The 18,470-nt window shown below is 42.8% G+C and overlaps 1 protein-coding gene across 5 annotated transcripts in view; it reads right to left on the bottom strand.

Moving 5' to 3' along the window:
• rgs7b (regulator of G protein signaling 7b) overlaps positions 1-18,470 on the bottom strand; it is a 458,499-nt gene that overhangs the window by 8,631 nt on the left and 431,398 nt on the right. For 2 of the 5 annotated variants that reach the window (XM_078557261.1, XM_078557264.1), the window contains 4 exons: positions 14,039-14,225; positions 10,165-10,254; positions 6,982-7,026; positions 6,368-6,403 (listed from right to left, as the gene is read on the bottom strand). In XM_078557261.1, the coding sequence (XP_078413387.1) occupies positions 6,383-6,403; positions 6,982-7,026; positions 10,165-10,254; positions 14,039-14,225 (343 nt within the window). In that variant the 3' untranslated portion in view covers positions 6,368-6,382. The remainder of the gene's footprint in view (positions 1-6,367; positions 6,404-6,981; positions 7,027-10,164; positions 10,255-14,038; positions 14,226-18,470) is intronic. The other 3 variants (XM_078557262.1, XM_078557260.1, XM_078557263.1) reach the window with 2 other exon arrangements.

Below are 18,470 nucleotides of genomic sequence, written 5' to 3'. Positions count from 1 at the left end.
TCTGGCTGGCAGCCCCAGAGGGAGAGGTGGGCACTGCCAATGTAGGTATGAGAACACAAGGGCACCTAAAGATGTAGAATTATAAAAATGCAAAAAATAAGTGTCCAGAGCTTTCCAGCCATTAATATGAAGCGGGAACCTCTCCATAGGATGCCCTGGGGTTGAATTTGTGGCACCTGCTCCTCCCTGGGGGAAGGGGTGGTCAGGTTAATGGGATGGGGGATTTATAGGAGGCCTTGATGGTCCTCTGGGAGGATGCCTCCAGGCACCAGCTGGGCTTTGACCTCAGCGGGAGGTCCTTCTGTTGTTAGGAAGATCCCAGTTGTGTCACCAATTTGCCCCAAGTGGGCCTTTAATTGAACTTAATTGGCTACTTGGCACTGCCAGTAGGTAATTAGTGCCAGTCAGGTCCCACCTTCGGCAGAATCACTCAGAGGTGGGATCGTGTCGGGGAACCACCCTGACATGATATTCTCTAACTTTGCTCCTGGTTCTGCCTCCAAAACAGTCTCTGCGGGACTGGAGAAATTCAGCCCTGCAAGTCTGAAACAGGCAAAGTTCCTTTCTCTAGCACTTCAGTAAGCAACGTTGCAATTCTGGACGAGAATAAACTCTATTCGAGTTACAGTAAAGCACATTTTAGAGGGAGACTATTTTATGCATTATCTGGGTTATTCCAGAGCCAGGATACTGAAATCAAACAGTAAGGCCACAAAATTGGATCGGGTGAGAAACAGGCGTGGGGACTGTGAAGCACAGTTGCCCAGCACCGTTTACCTCTGATGCAGGCAGCATGCAAACTTCATACTGCCTAATAATTTAGATGAATGTAGCATGCAGCCAGTTCTAAGCGCTAATGACTTTTGGCAAATGGAGAATTGGGGTCGCATTCACTAGAATCGCAGTCAGATGAGCTGATCACGGATAGCCTGGCTGGAAAAGGGCCATATTGGCTGCCTTCTCCTTTTCCCCTCCTCATGCTCCTCCTCCTCCTGCTCAGTATTTACTGCCTGCCGTATGTCTGGTGGTAAAGACTCCGCTCTCATGACTGTGAGATTGCACATGATGCAGCAGCCATGATAAATCCAAGAGATGTGCTCTGGAAAGTACTGCAGAGCTCCTGCAGAGCAGCCCAGGCAGCGGAAGTCCAATGGTCAGCTTGAGGATATTTTGTGTGGTAGCAGGGCTTTTGTTATATGAATGCTGCCCACACATGAGCCAGGTAGTCAGCTGATAGCCCTCGTCACCAAGCAGCCATCCTCTGGTCTGTCATGGTGGCTCAAATGCTGATAGTTCAGTGGACTGGCACAGAATAAAGGCAGCATGATTGCCACCAGGATTCTGAGTACGGACCTGCAAGGTGCTCTGAGCATGGTCACACGCCAGCTGGACACCGAAGGAGTGAACCCAGTTGCAGTTGTGTTCCATCTCTGAACTTACATATGGTACTTGCCAAGCCAAGTGCATATAGTCAAATGCATCCGTAATATTGGGAAGCCGCTGTCCTGTTGAAGCCATATGCTCATTCTGATTGCTTCTCTGCGGAATGACATAATACAAGGTATTCCCTTCTCTTTGCATACAGAGGATCGGTGGCCTTCCTTATAGAGCAGTAGATGATGAAGTGCGAGGTGTTTGTGATGTTATCTGCTTCAGCCTGGAAGAAGCCCAACGCGAAGAAGTTGAAGGGTACGGTCATTTTTACAACTGCAGGCAATGGTGTCCTCAGCCTTATCTGAGGCTGCGCTGTACCAGGTGGCAGATTTCACTGAGAACTTCCATAGTGAAACAGACACAGAAACACACACACACACTGGGCCAGAATCTTCGGGACACCATGCGGTGGCGGGCCCCACTCGCCGACGCGCAAAATGACTTGCGCGTGACGTCGGGCGTGCGTCCTGAAGTCACCGCATGTCATCCCGATTTTCAGTTTGGCAGGCGCGCACCGGAATCGAACTGTCAAAGGCCTATTAAGGCCATTTAAAAACTAATTAAAACAATCAACGCAACTGCCCGTCCAACTTTCAGGTTAGAGGGCAGGCGAAGAGCCCAGGCTGCCTTCACATTTATCATGAAACCTCATCCACGGGCGGGATGAAGTTTCATGAAAGATTTATAAATCCAATAAATGTTTTAATTAAAATTCATTGACATGTCCCAGCTCATGTGACACTGTCACATGTGGGGACGTGTCTGAAATTTTCTTTTCTTTATTTGCATTTTGAAAAATGAAACTAAACGCCCCGAGGCAGTGCCTCAGGGAGATTTCTGCACTCTTTCACGTGCATGTGCAAAAGAGCTTAGGCCGTGACTCAGTCTACTCCCCTCGCCCGCACAGGGAGCGCTCAGCACTTCCCGGCCTTAATTGGCCCGCCCACATAAAATGGCAGATTGCGGGCAGCGATCGGCTGCACGCCCGTCCGCACCCGCTCCCGCTCAGCCCCCCCCCGGATGGGTAGAAAATTTTCCCCTTACTGCAGGTGATGTGGGTTCAGCCCAACTTTTGGAGAACCAGTGGGAAACCTGTGTCACCTCTCCAAGTGGTGGCCAACGTTAGTTAAGCGCAATCAGGCCTCCCACAGAAATAAGTCCTCAGCAGGCTGGGAATCCCACCCCCAAAAGCTGCCAGCCAATCAGAGGCCAGAAACTCTACGTGACAGGCAGTGCTACCAGGAGGGGCGGCTACTGCCAGTAATGCACTGGGGGCTTCACCAAAGATCACTGCTGTATACCTGGAGACAGATGAGTGTGGGCGGATTGGTGAACATGGAGAGGGGAGTCACCGGTGAGGGGAGGAGTGGAGGGGCAGTTGGCTCTAAAAGCAGGGGGTGGCTTTCTTTAGGCACCCCCCTCTTTTCAATGCTGGGTCCCTTGCTTGGGCACTAAGTTCCTTTGAAAGAGGGACCCCCTGGGGGGCTACAGGCAAACCTGACGGTGTTTGCTGCACAGCCTTCAAGAGGCACAGGAGACCCACATGAGGAGAATTCCTGAGCCACCACTAATTCCTGGTGGGTTCAGGGGTAATGGCCTTTGTGGCTCAGTAATGAGCCTAATTAGCCAGCGGACTGGTTCCCCACCTCGGCCCATTCCTACTGCTGACTAAATGGGGCTCAGTTTTCCCGCTGGTGGGAAGGAGTGCCTGGCCTCCCCTGTTATTATGCAGGCCCAGCTTCCAACTAGCCTGCTTCAGTGGGCTTCATTAAATCCTGGCCACTGTTGCTCACTGAGTTTGAAATAAGAGAAATGCTCCCCGAGTGGCTATGACCTCCTAATGAGAGCCCTTCTTCACCTCCTTTCTCTTCAAGCAACATGAGGTCTTCTGTGTCACTTCTCTGCATTCTCCCTTGTCACGCTGCAGACTAACGGGTGTAGAAACTACAACACCCCTATGACTGGGAGAAACTGTTGGGAGCAGAACCTTTGAAGTGAGAACCAAGGTCTTCACCATGGACCACACCACTCCCTGTAGACTTCACAAACTTTAAGTGGTAATATAAACTACCAAGCACTTCAGCTAACTCAGGAAAAGCCAGCAGAAATCAATCAGCAACTAACATGAAGGTAGCTGATGATCCACCTACAATGCACTCTTCTTGTGCACCCTCCTAACACCCACACAAATGACCTACCCAAAATGGTAATGCAGATGTCACTTTGGACCCAAAACAGCATCTGTAGTGCCAAAAACACAAAAAAAAATACTGCACAATCAAATTTTGGACTTGCTTTCTCTTTATAGGGATTTTAGTGTTCATACAATGTGGATTACCACAAGCAATGGTGACGGGATAGCAACCAGCACCAGGAATCCAGGCCATTTTGACTCTCTAACCGAGGCCTGTCCCAGTTGAAACCAGCAAACACAGCACAGACCCGGGACTTTCCTGTTTTGGAGAAATATAACAGCTAATGATTTTCAAGTGATATTAAACTTAAATAATAACTCAGTTGAAAGGTCAGTTGCAATTAAACTATTTCAAGAATACTTTAGTTGTTAATAAAGCTACAGATGCTTGTGAGTCATCAAAGGAGTTCCCTATGGATCATGGAGTCCCCTTTAAGCTCCTGTACTCATTAGAGCTGATCCGAAGGACTGCATGATCTTATTTGGCCCTGTATTTTCCTATGCTATAAGAAACTACATTACTGTGAGTGCCCCTGCAAATGCTGGCATCAATTCCAATTTAACCTCAATACACATATACCCACAGGGACCTAAATTGCTTTTTAAGCAGAAATATTTAACCATCTGAATAAGCAAAAACCACTTTTTATAAAGCCAAGAGCTGGCAGGCCAGTGTATTTTGTTTTCTAAATAACACGATAAAGCATTTAGTCCTAAATAAGGCATGATTCCATGATCTCGGGCTCCTAGTGAATTGCTACCATTGGAAGAGCATGTTGGGAAATCTGGTTACAACACTGTAGCCCTTATTCTCCAACCTGGGCTCTCTGTGAGTGCAGGTTAATGACATATCTCTATTCAGCTACAAATCAATAATAGCGTAATGTTTTGGCTGGTAAAGGCTGGAGTCATAGAAAGTACTTTGTGGACTGAAGTTAAACAGCAAGAAACTAAAAACAAACTGTGCTAACATTGAGTTTGATTGCTCATCAATTGACTAAATGAATAGTAAACCCAACCCAACTGTGCTTATTTAGGGCTGATTCATTTTGCAATTTCAAATTTATCTTCAATTTTCTTACTAAAATTTCAGATAACTCCACTGATGGACTGCTCGGAATCATTTCTCCTGGTTTGCTTCCTATAGGTTTTGTATGCGTTTGACACTGAAATCACACTGAATTGACACAGATATTTTGGCATGATTTGGTTTAACTGTAACAATGTCAGACCTTACACACCCATTTGTCTTCACATTTGTTGTAATATAACAGAATCCAGTGTTGGAGCATTGGGAACGTTTTGAGCATTGTTACAAGGTTATCAAAGGGCTGACTGTCCCATTGTCATTGTTTGGAGGCTAGTAAGCAGAGTTCTGCCCATGTGCATAGGTCCACATGTGCAAAGCTATACTTTTTCTGAGCTATGGAACCAGCAGCATATTGGGCCTGGAAGTATGCTGGAAGGCATTAAAGCAGCAGCGGCAATCTTTTAGATTCTTCATGCTTTCTCTAATAAGTGTCTATATTTTCTCTACTGCATTAGATTAAGACTTTAGGGATATCCCATCACAATTATATATTGCTTGTGCAGTATAATGCAGGAATTAAGTGATTCTGATCATGAGGCCAATCACATTTTGTGATGTGTATGAGACACAGAGTGGCTTCCCTCCAGGGTTCTGATGATTGTTGGAATGCAAAGAAATGCAGTCACTTCCAGGTTAACCGGTGTGATAATTGGAATCAAGAGGGCAAAGTATAGCAGACACGTGACTGGAGAGACAAGCACAGCAAGACAGACATGGAAACTAATTCAGATGAAAGAATGGATAACAAAATCAAAAAAGGAATGTAAAATAAGTTAGAGGAAATAAGGGAGATAAGATAGAACAATAAACAAAAATGAACAATGGCAGAAAAAATGAAAGGAAAGAAGAATGGTTATACAAAATGTAATTAAAAGAGCCCAACTGCTATTGTGTTGGAACTCCTGTCCAAATCTCAATCATGGCTAACATTTATGGTTTATTTGCCTCTGCTTATTGAGTGAGAAACTAGGCGAGAATTGGACATTTGGAATTTGTAATCCTTTCTGCATAGCATGAACATGTGTATTGAGAGGAGAACAGTAATTATTTTGATTGAGATTTGTGGAGTTACACTATGCCCCTGCCTGTCACTGGGGAGCATAAAATGCATATGGGGAGAAAACATTTAAAAATATATATGAAGGAAGTGTGAAATGGATGATAAATAGCTACATAAGGATTGATGGACATTAAAAATTAAATGGAAAGCAAATGCAGAATTCAGGATGAAAAGAGTATTGAAACACTTCTTGTGGGGCTTTAGTTACTGCAACAATACACCAAGTGACGAGTCTTGGTACGTTGATGGCCCATGATCATTAAAATTGGAGATACTTTATGCCACCCAAATTGTATTAAGATTTGTTCTCTCATTCTGGTTTCTAAGGTGTGAACATTCCTGAGATAGTTGGATTTATTTACAGTTCCCTGAATCAGTTATCTGTCCTCTATACAGTGTGAAAAATGTTGGTGGAAAGTAAGTGTGCAGGATTCGAGCCTTAATAATAAATGTACTGAGTATGGGAATGTGTAAGTATGAATTATTTGTGCAGTCTTGCCAATAATCTCAAACATTAAGGACACAACAAAAAATGTTACAGCTGACATTAAAACATGGACAGAAAAAAGCCATTGTTCTTTTATATTACCTTTGTGAACATCCTTCAAAATAAGTTCATACTTTTCTGTGAACAAGGAGAAAGCAAAGTTGAGGGTGTGTTATTGGTATTTTGGTTTCTGAAATGATATCACCAAAATGACATCCGTGCAAAGCAAGAATGCTTTGCAGACATTGCTTGATGAAATCTCAGCCCACTGAAACATCCTCGAGGACTGTATGCAATTGGCTAATACAGTGAGGCCTCAAGCAACTCAGGATAGGAGAGAGAATAAAAGAACTCATGGTAGAAATCAGCCAGCATGTGTCAAAGATTTAGAATACTTGGGGATGGTTAATTTAAAACAATGATTTATAGTTAAGTCCAATAAGGTTAATCGTCCAGACCATCATTTCACACACATAGCCGACATGCTGTTACTCCCGAGTCTTAGCAGGAACAATCAAAACGAGAAGAAATGCACAAAGGACTTATGCTCTCCACATAAAATAAGAAGCACAGTATGTCTAAAAGAACAGATATGAAATTGAAATTGAGCACTCTTATTTCTACATGAAGTTGTGAATCTGTATAAAGGATTACAACAACTTCACCGCTTGGGACTGCATTGTGGGGTTGTCACTCAGGCTCAAATATCAACTTACCATATTGTGAGTGTATTTCTCAAAATGATCCTCAATGATTCTCGACTTCAATGAACATAAAGAAACATAAAGAGGATACAAACAAAGCAAGCAAAAATGCTGAATCAATGGCAAAATAATAGGCTGCAACAACATCTAGGAAGAAATCAAGGATAACTGCAGGAATGTTTACCACTGAATAAAAACATAGGACATATTAGTAAAGATAATGAAATGAAGTTGAAGCATAAAGCAGTAAATACTTCAGAATATGCTGTATTAACTCTATACAACACTGTTCCAAATCTATTACTATTAACTATATTATTTCTAATTGTTTACAGATTTTCAAGGGTAATGATTAAGCCCCACATCATTTTGTAGTTAGAAGCTAACAAAACATGACCACAAAGTTACAATAGGTAATAGAGAGCCCTAATCCAAATCACATTAATGCTGACATAAAATATAACATGGGTGCCAACAGGGTTCAAAATTGCAGTTTCAGGAATTTTCCTGGGTCCTAAATGATCTGGCCTGAGTTAGTTTGGTACAAAATTACAGTTTGGGTGTTGATAAGTGACAGCTATTTTTTCAGTTCTAGAAGACTGCACATTCCTAGAAGCTGAAACATAAATGAATATTCCCTACTGTCATCCATTTTGACATTTTCCACTAAACTGACTTGAGTTGGCCTTGTTTGGCCTGGTCCAGATATTTTGAACAAAATTTGAAATTATACGTATATTGCCTTCTAAAAGAAGTTATATCTTATTACATGTATGTTTAGTTCAGCTCAATGCTAGAGTTTATATTCCAAACGTTAAGGTCTCAGTGTTGCCAGACGCTTGCATCCATTAGCCATAAATGAGATGAGGTTTTGATAGATCTGAACTAGTGTGCAAGAATGGCCTCGCACTGCAGAAATACAGCGTCTCAACTCAAGAATTAATTAATCTGAATCTTCGTTGTTTGCACCAAGCATCTCTTCTTTCAGCATAGAGTATCATTGGTGTCAATGGTGATGATGGAGGCTATGAATCTTTTGCTTGTCTTTTAAACTAAAAAAAGTACATTACAAAGCAGTTACAGAAATGACCAAAAGCAATGGGATAAAAAATGTTTTACTGAGTGGGAAAGGAATAACAGGAGGGAAGGAGAGAGAGAGACAAGGAGGGAAAGAGAGCACATAAACATAAAATATATTGAGAAAGAAACATTTTTTCTTTGTGGGCCAAGAGGAGCAGGAGTGCTTCCAACTACTCTACTCCCTCAGAATTGTGCACCTACCCCTAGGATCACCAAATGCCCCCCCCCGCCCCGCCCAAACCTTCAACATTGTGGACCTCGTGCAGGATCGTTGTCCTCCCTGCTGAACTTTTCAGTTTCCTGAACACAAACCCTGCCCTCCAACCACCAACGTCCTGGTCAGAAATCCACCTCAAATCACGATTGGGGCCAATTGTTTTCATTAGTTGACTTTTAAGTTGAAAAACCTTCTGATTTGTAATTTGTAGCAAAGCTGTAGATGGCTTTGCAAAGAGTTCCTCTGTTTGCTAAGTGAAATGAAATCACAGACACAATCTAAATGAGCATGCTTACAATTTCTCTAGAAGTATCAGAAGAAATTTTCATGAACACTTTTACAATATCACTACACCTATTGGCCGATTCTGTGACCTGGTGCTTCCAGCACAGACTGGCCTTATAGGGAGCTCATCTTGGGAAATCACATTCATGATTTTCTGTCCAGTAAAATTAGTGCAGACAAAATAACAGCCTGAATACTTCCAACTTCCTGAGGCACAATCCCTGCGATTCTGGTTTCCACATCAGTCACCACTACAGAACCACCTTAGGTTGGCAAGACTATTACAAAAGAACTAACAGAGGTCTGGGCTTCATCTCAGGGAGTATAGAATATAAAAGGCAAGTGCTAATGATAAGCCAATATTAAAACTTAACAAGAGTTAAGTTTGAGTACTGTCCAGTATTAGGCTCTGCACTATAGGAAAGATAGTGAGGCTTTAGGGAGGGTACAATGCAGGCTCACTGGGATACTACCTGATATGGGGGAATACGAGAAAGAAGAAATATTCAAAAAAATGGAGTCTTTAGACATTTAGCCAACACAGATTATGGGTGATGTAATAAAGTGTTAATAATTATGGAAGAATGGGACAGGATAGAGGCAAATTGCTTGCAGTATCTGAGGGGCCAAGAATGAGGGGTTCATAGATACACGATTAAATGGAAGAGATTTAGAACAGAGGGCAGGAGAAACCTCTTTACACAGAGACTGTGAGACTGTAGAATTCACTTCAAGGGTTAGAGTTTAAGGCAGAAACCATGCCAACATTCAAGATAAGTTTGGATAGGTGGTTGAAGGAAAAAGGGGCTGAAGAAGTATGGGAGCAGATGTGATTAGAAATACTTGCACACATGGAGGGTAAACACTGACACAGACTGGTTGCCTCAAAGGTCTTGTTTTTGTGTTATAACTTGAGCAGAACTCTGTGGTCCTTGAAATCATAAAGGTAACATATCCATGACTTAAAACCTTTAAGATCTGCCCAATAATTACGTCCATGAAAAACATGTCAAATCAAAATTTGTTAAACCACATGCATCCGAAATATGATTTTTATTCTTTAAAAGTCAATTTTGCAAAGCCAATTTTACACACTCATTCTCCCATTTAGCAGCCTTGCCCACTAGGAGCAAGTAGTTGGAGATTGCAGGTGCAGTCCCCATTTGGCTGTATACACTGATGAAAAGTTGTGGGGAGTGTGGCTGCAATATAGGTTTTTCAGTGAACAAGGCAAAATGCTAAGGACAAAAAGCTTTAGAGCTGCTTAGTGCTGCTAAAGATATCTGCTGTTTAGAGATATGAACATTATTGGATGTTAAAAATAAAATTGGCATCATTTTAAAACTGCGGCACTAACTACCATATAAACAGTAACAAGAAGCATAATCGCATTGGAGCGAAAGTGCAATGCTGTTTAAGTCAATAATACAAAGCTACAAATCTAATTTTATCACTAACCAAAGTTATGCTTGATAACCTAAGTTCAAAAGATGAAAAAGTGATTTTCATTGCCTTTTTCCTACTCCAATACCTACCATCTTTCCCGTATCGCCAGCAGATCGTTAAAGGGTTGATGACTAAAGTACAAGCAAAAGACAACTATGAATAAGTACCTTTTTTTTAGCCTGGAGCAGCTCGTGGTAGGCACTGGAACGTATGAAACGAGGGTAGGAATCACTTTTCATCAGTTTGTAGATGTGCTCCTAAAAGAACAAGTTGTCAACTGTAAACATGAGCAGGCTACATTCTGCAAGTTCACCTAAAGTGCTGTGTTTTCATGTTATAGTATAGTCTAACTTTAGAGCTTTACTCTGCATCTGCCTGGACTACATCTGACCTGGGACTTCTTGGCACTGATTGCCTGAAATGGGGCACCACTCTATGCAAAGATTCAAAAGTTTCTCTCCTGAGTGAGATGAGTTAGCTTGAATGAGCCAAGCTAATTCTCCATGCATTCCATGCAAATAATTGTGTTTTTGCTAAAACAAAAAGTAGTAGTTATGTGGCATTGCACTGTGAGAGCTTTTAAATAAAATGCAGGTAAAAATAAGGGGGATGGTTGATGTGATTGAGAGGCAGAAAATCAGATGAACAAACTAGGTGAAATATTAGTGACCTTCTAAGAGCTTTATTTCATATTTTAAACTTTTGGATTCAATTGGAAAATTTGGTCACTGTGGTTTATAGTTGCACTTAGTAAAATTACATTACCAAAAGTAAACTTAATGCTCACTCTGTAGGATTCAATGTAAAACAGGCCCTTGTTATGACACAACCGATGGTAAATGCTGAGTTGTTCAAATCCCAAAATTGAAACAACTGTCACAACTTGTTTTGCAGTTTGTATAAATTTCGAGAGGCGTGCTTTGAATTCAGTGGTAATAAGAACATCAAGTCTTATAGGTTTTACAAAACTAGGTTAATATTTATTAATAAGAGAAACAAATTTTAAATACATACATAGATTTACAAATTACTAGAATTCTAAATCCCATAATCAATCTAACTCCCAGTTACACTTTTGTTAAGGCAACAGTAAGACACAAAGGGGAGAATTTTCTCCCCGTTGTGGGGGGGCCAGTTGGGGGCGGGTGCAGGCGGGAGCGGAGCTGATCACCAAGCGCGATCGGCTGCGCACCTTTATTTTACGTGGGCAGGCCAATTAAGGCCTGCCCAGCGTGACGCGCGCCTGGTAGCGCTCAGTGATACCTGTGTGGGCGGTGGGAGGAGGGAGACTCGGGGCCTGCCCTCATTCGCGCATGCAGAAATCTTCCTGAGGCATGGAGCTGCCTCAAGGAGATTAAGTTCTAACTGAAACTTCAAAATAAGGAAAGTAAAAAATCATTTACGCATGTCTCCTCAAGTGACAGTGTCACATGAGCTGGGCATGTTTATCAAGTGTTTGAAAAATATTTATTAATTTAATAAACTATTCATGAAACCTCATCCCGCCCGTGGATGAGGTTTCACGAAAAATGCGAAGGCCGCCTGGGCTCTTCGCCTGCCCGCCAACCATAAGGTTGGACGGGCAGCCCTCTCAATTGGGTTAATTGATTTGTAAATGGCTTTAGCAGACCTTTGACAGTTTGGCAGGCATGCTGCCGACTCCGGTGCATGCCTGTCGAATGAAAGATTGGAATGATCGGGACACACGCCCGACGTCAGTGCGCATCATTTTACGCATTAGCGTGCGGGGCCCGTCCCCACATGCCGATGAGAAAATGCTTGCCATAGATTTTAAAAGGTCCAGGCAAAGAAACATGATACCCTGAACAAGTCAAATTCAAAGTGAATTTCCTTATCTTTAGACCTTTGAAGACAGCAGCTTGAGGTATAGACACTGAAGGCTTTTTCCACTTGTAAGATCTTAAAACTCCTTTCCTTACACACAGCCTTCACTCCTTTATACATATTTCCCGCTTTGAATGCAAATACCCATTGTTTCACTATGTCTTTGGACTTTATCTTCCTGATGTCATAAAGAGATTAATGTCCATAATGTTATGGGAAATTAATTTTTTTCTAAATAAAAACTCTTCATAACACTGATAATAAAAACCTCTCATGGCACGAAGTTTCACCAGTAAACTTTGGGAAAAATAAACATACTGATCTGAATTTTTCCCGCGTCGGGCGGGCTCAGTGGGAGCGGTCGCGGAACCGGTTGCTGCCTGCGATCGGCTCCTCGCCGCCATTTTACGTGGGAGGACCAATTAAGGCTCGCCCAGTGTAAGATGCAACTGGTGGCGCTCTGTGCAGGTGGGGTGAGGAGGGAGAGTCAGGGCCAGTGCTCTGTCATGCATGTACGCAAAAGAGTGCTCTAATCTCCCTGAGGCACGGAGCTGCCTCTGGGGGATTGAAGCGCTTTTGAAATAAATAGAAAAGAAAATTAATTAAACATGTCCCCTCATGTGACTGTGTCATGTTTTTATATTTCAGAAAATTTAAAAAATTTAATTCATTAAAGCTCATGGATGAGGTTCCCTAAAAAACGTAAAGGCCGCTTGGCCTTTTTGCCTGCCAGCCAACCGTAAAATTGGATGGGGAGTGTAACGTTGACCTTGACTACTTCCTTAATGGCATCAATAGGCCTTATAAATATCGGGGGGCGCGCGCCAATTGCAAGACAGCACAATGACTTCGGGAAGCACGCCTGACGTCATTGCGTGTCATTTTACACGGCGACGTGTCAGGCCTGCCCCCGCACGTTGACTGAAAAATCCTGGCCACTGTTTGTAAACTTCACCTGGCTAGGTGACACATTTCACCCCCTCCTTCGAAAATAATCTAGTCTGGTTTATTTAAAAATGCAAATGTTTCCTTGACACCCATGTTTCTAAACTTCCCCATGTTTACCTAATTAACATTTCAAATCTAACTTCCCTTCTTACAGCAAAGCACCCAGACTAATTTAATTAAGTCTCACATACGGACAGACCCATAGGGAAGAATTTTTCAGTTGGCGAGTGGGGGTGGGGCCCGCTCGCTGACGCGTAAAATGATGCGCGGTGACATCAGGCTGACGTCCCAACGTCACCGCACGTCATTTAGATTTTCAGCTGTCAAAGGCCTATTGAGGCCATTAAGAAAGTAATTAAAGTTGTTAAGAATGCTGCCCGTCCGACCTTAAGGTTGGCGGGCAGGTGAAGCGCCCAAGTGGCCTTCGCATTTTTCATGAAACCTCATCCACGGGCGGGACGAGGTTTCATGAAGGGTTTATTAATTGAATAAAAAAATTTGAAAAAATTCATTGACATGTCCCAGCTCACACTGTCAGGTGAAAGAGCGCAGGCCCCGACTCAGGGGACCCCTCCCCCCACACCCATACAGGGAGCGCCCAGCTTAATTGGCCCGCCTACATAAAATGGCGGCGCGGCCCTGATCAGGGGCGCTGATTGGGGTTCGCGCCCGCCCCCCCCCCCGCACAAACCCCTTGAAGGGGGGAAATTTCTGCCCATAGATGCAATCGACTATTACTCTATTTTACGATAAATTCCAATAATATTATGAGAATTATTATATCTTCCTGACACCCTTTAATTTTTATTTTTGTTCTTTCCATTTTTGATTAAGAGTTTGCACAGCCTTTTAGTCCTCCATGTATCAAGAGCCAAAAAATCAGCTTGGCAAGCTGCTCTCAGGTCTCTTGAACTGGTTGCCTGGAACTTATCCTGAGGAGCAGCTTGATGTGATTCACCATTTGATTTCCCCAGTGTGGGAAAATCAAAGGTAGTGGGCATTGAAGCTACCATTCAATGGAATTGGTCACTATTACAGAACTATGCTTTGCCATTGGTTTAAATTTATTTTTATGGCATAGTTAGAATTGGAAGAGAAATTCTTGCAGGTTTCCAGTGATGCCAATATAGCTATCTGCCTTTAATTTGCAGTGCAATGTATTACAATATTTTCACTAGATGTGTACTACTTACTCAAATGCACATTTCCCATGTCAATGTCAATATAAGGGTGGTATAATCTGCTTACCTGAGCATCTTCAAATGCATATCTTCCTGGGTCTTTCACATTTTGTGTGGTCTTATCATAGCTTTTGGAGTCCACATTAATGGCACTAGGGGCTCCAGGAGCTAGAAACTCTTGCCAGATTTCTTGAACACGAGATGGCACCTCACGAATAGGCCTTTTCTTCAAATCCAGAACTGCTAACCAGAACCTGTTTGGATTCACAGGGCAGTGTCAACGGTCTTTTTCCAGTCTCAAACTGATTTTTCTACTAACTTAAAGTCAAAAGTTCAAAATATTGCAATTTATCAAGAAGCAGGCCAAAACACTTCAAGGATCAAGTTGGGTATTGTGATTAAACGTACAATTTATTATACATTATTCTGCAAGGCAGAGAATAAAGCATGATATAGGTGCTATTTGTGCCATTTTGTACAGTCTGGTACACTATACAGCTATTATTTTTATACTAATGGAATTTTGGAAAGATTTGGGACACTCAACAAATGATGAGCAGAATAACGTAGATTGCACTGTTTCATTAAAATCCCCTGGAGTTTCACTGGATATTTTGGAGGTCAGGGAAAAACTTCAAGAGAAGTTGGCTTTTTGAAAATTTAGCCCTCTTAGGCAGTTCCATTAGGAAGTGAAATCATTATTCGGTCTGTCTCCTGCTTTTGGCACACAAACATGAGCAAGCTTGAAGATTGTGCATTGAATATGCAGGGCTTGGCTATAATCACACTACATTTACCTTCCCCATCCACAACCTGCTGTATGTCAGCAACAAATCTGCTTCTCTCATGTTCCTTTTGGGCTGTAACTTAAAACCTGATGATCTTAATCCTGAACTTTATTTTTTAAATTTTTTAAAGAAAATCATGCTTTGCTTTCTGATAATTCTAAGTTGTGCATGATCAAGAATGAACATCAAGCTGCCTGTTAGTAAAAAAGGACAGCTGATCATTTATGACATTCTACTTAGCATGTATGTCATAAACATGACAGAATCCATAGTGGTCCGAATCGTACATGCTCTGTGGAGGGAATGAATATGATAACATAAATAGTTATCCTTATTCCCTCATTTATGCAATTGTGAAACCAAGGGGAGAATTTTCCCCTCATCGGGGGTGTTGTGCCGGGGTGGGCGGGAGCAGGCGGCCTTAAGGTTGGACGGGCAGCTCAGTTTATTGGTTTAATTAGCTTTTAAATGGCCTTAAATGGCCTTAATAGGCCTTTGACAGGTCGGTGGGCGTGCAGCCGAGTTGGCTGCGCGCCCACCGAACTGGAAATCTAAATGACGTGCGGTGATGTCGGGATGCACGCCCAACGTCACCCCGCATCATTTTACGCCTCGGCGAGCGGGCCCCATCCCCGCTCGCCGAGCCGAAAATTCTGGCCCAGAAGAGACATATTAGGTTTCTACAGGCAGACCTGTAATGGTATTTCAGTTTGAATATGAACATGTAGGCCTGAATCTTCTGGTCGGCGTGCGGGGGCAGGCCCTGCTCGCCAGCGTGTAAAATGACGCGCAGTGATATAAGGTATGTGTCCCAATGTCACCGCGTGTCACTCCGATCTTCAGTTTGGCGGGCGCGCACCGGAGATGGGTGTGTGCCCGCCAAATTGTCAAAGGCCTATTAAGGCCATTTAAAAACTAATTAAAAGAACTAATGGAGCTGCCCGTCCAACCTTAAGGTTGGCGGGGGGCCAGGCGAAGAGCCCAGGCGGCCTTCGCATTTATCATGAAACCTCATCCACAGGCAGGATGAAGGATTTATAAATCAAATAAATTTTTAAATTAAAATTCATTGACATGTCCCAGCTCATGTGACATGAGGGGTCATGTCTGAATTTTTTTTATTTATTTAAATTTTTCGTCATGAGATTAAACTCCCTGAGGCAGCTCTGTGGTTCAGGGAGATTTCTGCGCATATGTGCGAAAGAGCGCAGGCCCCGACTCAGTCTCCTCCCCCCGCCCACACAGGGAGCGCTCAGCGCTTCCGGGTGCGTGTCACACTGGGAGGGCCTTAATTGGCCGCCCACATGAAATGGCGGCACGCAGCCGATCGTAGGCTGTGTGCCCGCCCACTCCTGCTCAGCCCCCCCGATGGAGGGTTTAGTGTTTAATTTAAGCAGCAGGTTAGATTCAGAGTCAAAGGGGGGAATTTTACCTCTTTAACCCACGAGTAGGGGGGTGGTTTTATTCCACAGCGTGCTGCTAAGGAGTTCCCCACCCAGTGAGAGCCAACACTCTCCCCACGACTCCCTTCCTGCTGTCATTCACCTCTGGCCTGGGATCCAGTGAGGAACCTAGGCCTTGGGTGGGAGTCATACCGGCAGCAGCTGCCACCTCCCCAGTGGCGTTGCTTTTCAATAGAGCTGCTAGCCTCTGATTGTCCTACAGCTCTCGACGGGCGATACTTCCGCCCTTGGGGTCCTTGATCCCGTTGGAAGGCCCCGCCGCTGGCCTGTCAAGTGCCTAATTGGCACATGATGCAGTGGGCCTTCCTGAATAGACGCGACATGGGGCACCCGAGTCTCCGTTGCCTCCACAAGGTTTTGGCCTCTTTGGTTCTGGCCACTATGTAGCACTGTGGTGCAGTAGGGTCCTTTTTTGAAATATGAGATGCTGTCATGATGGATTTCTACTGTTGCAAGTGAGATCTTTTCATTTTTAAGTTTTAATTTAACCTTACACTTTATAAATGTACTTGTCTTATGTTATGTCCTCCCTTCTCTGCGGTGCTACAGAGCATTTCTTCCCCATACATGCCCTGCAGACAACCTTTCATGTCTTTCCATTTAAGACCGGGATGAGGAGGAATTTCTTCTCTCAGAGCTGGAATTCTCTTCCCCAGTGAGCACTGGAGGCTGGGTCATTGAATATATTCAAAGCTCAGTTAGACAGATTTTTGATTGACAAGGGAGTCAAGGGTTATGGGGGACAATTAGAAAAGAAAAGGCCACAGTCAGATTATCCATGATCTTATTGAACGACAGAGCAGGCTTGAGGGGGTGAATGGCCTCCTCCTGCTTATATCTCTTATGGTCTTATCAAGATCCGAAAGGTATAAAATGCAGTGCTATAGGAAAAGGGCAGGAGAGTGGAACTAACTGAGTAAAACTGCCGTTAAATCCTATTCTTTGTTTCTTCCCTTCAAACCAAACTTCTATCTAATTTATTTCCCTCTCCCTAATTCCATACTTCTTAATCTTATCCGGTGTAGTAAGTACCTTGTCAAAAGCTTTCTGAAAGCCCAAGTACACCCATCTACTGTATTTCCCCGATCCACTATATCTGATGAGATACTCAAAGAACTTTCATCGTGATTGTCTGGCACGATTTTTCTGTCTGAAATCTGTTTTGGCTGCTTATTATTACTTTCAAATCAACCTAGATATTTAGTAATCTCATCTTCAATAAAAATTAACAACATTTTCCCTACAAGAAAGATTAAATTAACTGACCTTAATTACACGGGGTTAGTTCTGACTCAGCAGCCGTTCTCTACTGCCTTCCAGCACACATCCACACTCCCAGTAAAACCCTGAAATATAAAACCTGGAGCCTCTGCTACTTTTCCTAATTTCCCTCAGGATCCTTGGATATCACTTGTCAGGTTTTGGCACTTTTTTTTTAATGCTTGTTTAACTTCACTAATATTTCCTTTTATTTATCATGCCTCTCAACATGCTTTCAACCAATTATGGATTTACCACATTCCCAATATCTTTATCTTTTGCAAACATGGAAACAAGGTAACTATTAAGCTTTGCAGTCAATTTTTATTTATCCACTACTAACCATTCTATTTTTTCAGGAGTCCCATCTCACATTTAATAACTTTTTTTTTCTGGCCAGCAGGGCTCCCAACTAGGATTGTGAAGTCTACCCTTTAGAGTAGTTGCGACCAACCTTTCTGGCATTGTAGTGCATAAACATACACGCACATGCATTTGTTGTGTTTTATTTCTTTCTTTCACAAGGGCATTTTCTTTGAATTTTGCTCGTAAGTAATGGTACATTGAAGATACCAGAATTATTGATCTCACATGATAGAGGGATCTCAATAAGCCTCTCGATAACCCACCTCTGGCATTTAAGTCATGTAAAAGGTTAGTGATACAAAAACATTATTTAATATTAATACTAAAAATGATCCAACTCAGGTAAATTCTAACTTGAACTTTCAGAAAATGTGCATGTTTTTAAGACCAGCATTTCAAGGTATATTTGGCTAATGCCAGCATGTGACCTGAATGAGAAGTGGAAGGTTTTACCAGTTACAGGAGCAGTTTTAATGTCAAAAGCAAAATACTGCGGATGCTGGAAATCTGAAACAAAAACAAAAGTTGCTGGAAAAGCTCAGCAGGTCTGACAGCATCTGTGGAAAGGAACACAGAGTTAACGTTTCGAGTCCATATGACTCTTCATCAAAGTCTGTTTGCT

The sequence above is a fragment of the Cetorhinus maximus genome, chromosome 14, assembly GCF_964194155.1.
Source record: "Cetorhinus maximus chromosome 14, sCetMax3.hap1.1, whole genome shotgun sequence".
In the NCBI taxonomy this organism is placed as follows: Eukaryota; Metazoa; Chordata; class Chondrichthyes; order Lamniformes; family Cetorhinidae; genus Cetorhinus; species Cetorhinus maximus.
Note: the sequence above shows the minus strand (reverse complement) of the source record. Positions and strands in the feature narration are given on the sequence as shown.